This window comes from Myotis davidii, unplaced genomic scaffold (assembly GCF_000327345.1).
Source record: "Myotis davidii unplaced genomic scaffold, ASM32734v1 scaffold242, whole genome shotgun sequence".
Classification (NCBI taxonomy): Eukaryota; Metazoa; Chordata; class Mammalia; order Chiroptera; family Vespertilionidae; genus Myotis; species Myotis davidii.
In genome coordinates, this window is record NW_006295821.1 from 3,003,090 (window position 1) to 3,003,414 (window position 325).

Genomic DNA, 325 nt, shown 5'->3' on the forward strand with positions numbered 1-325 from the left:
CCCCCTGCTCTGTGCCACGGGCCCGGGACCCTCACCGTCCCGGGCCCGGCGCCTGAGATCTCCTCCGAGGAGCCGCTGAGCTTGGTGTGGGGACTTCGCTTTGGCTTCCGAGGAGGAATCTTCTTCATGGTGCTGTAGTCGTCACTGTGCGGTCTGGGCCGGGTGAGCACTGGAGGCAGATGAGCAAAGGATGGGCCGTGTTAGCAAGACCGCGGGGCCAAGCCCGCACAGCACTGGGGCTGGCGGGGCTGCCCTTGCCCACTGGGCTCCTGTGAGTCCCCAAGGATGGAGACAAAGGCCTGCATCCCCCACTCTGTCCAGCCCC

General features: G+C 66.8%; 1 protein-coding gene across 1 annotated transcript in view; it reads right to left on the reverse strand.

Annotated features, from left to right (window-relative positions):
- MYO16 (myosin XVI) overlaps positions 1-325 on the reverse strand; it is a 439,204-nt gene that overhangs the window by 76,766 nt on the left and 362,113 nt on the right. Inside the window, exon 32 of the mRNA XM_006770695.2 lies at positions 7-169. Coding sequence (XP_006770758.1) covers positions 7-169 — 163 coding nt within the window. The remainder of the gene's footprint in view (positions 1-6; positions 170-325) is intronic.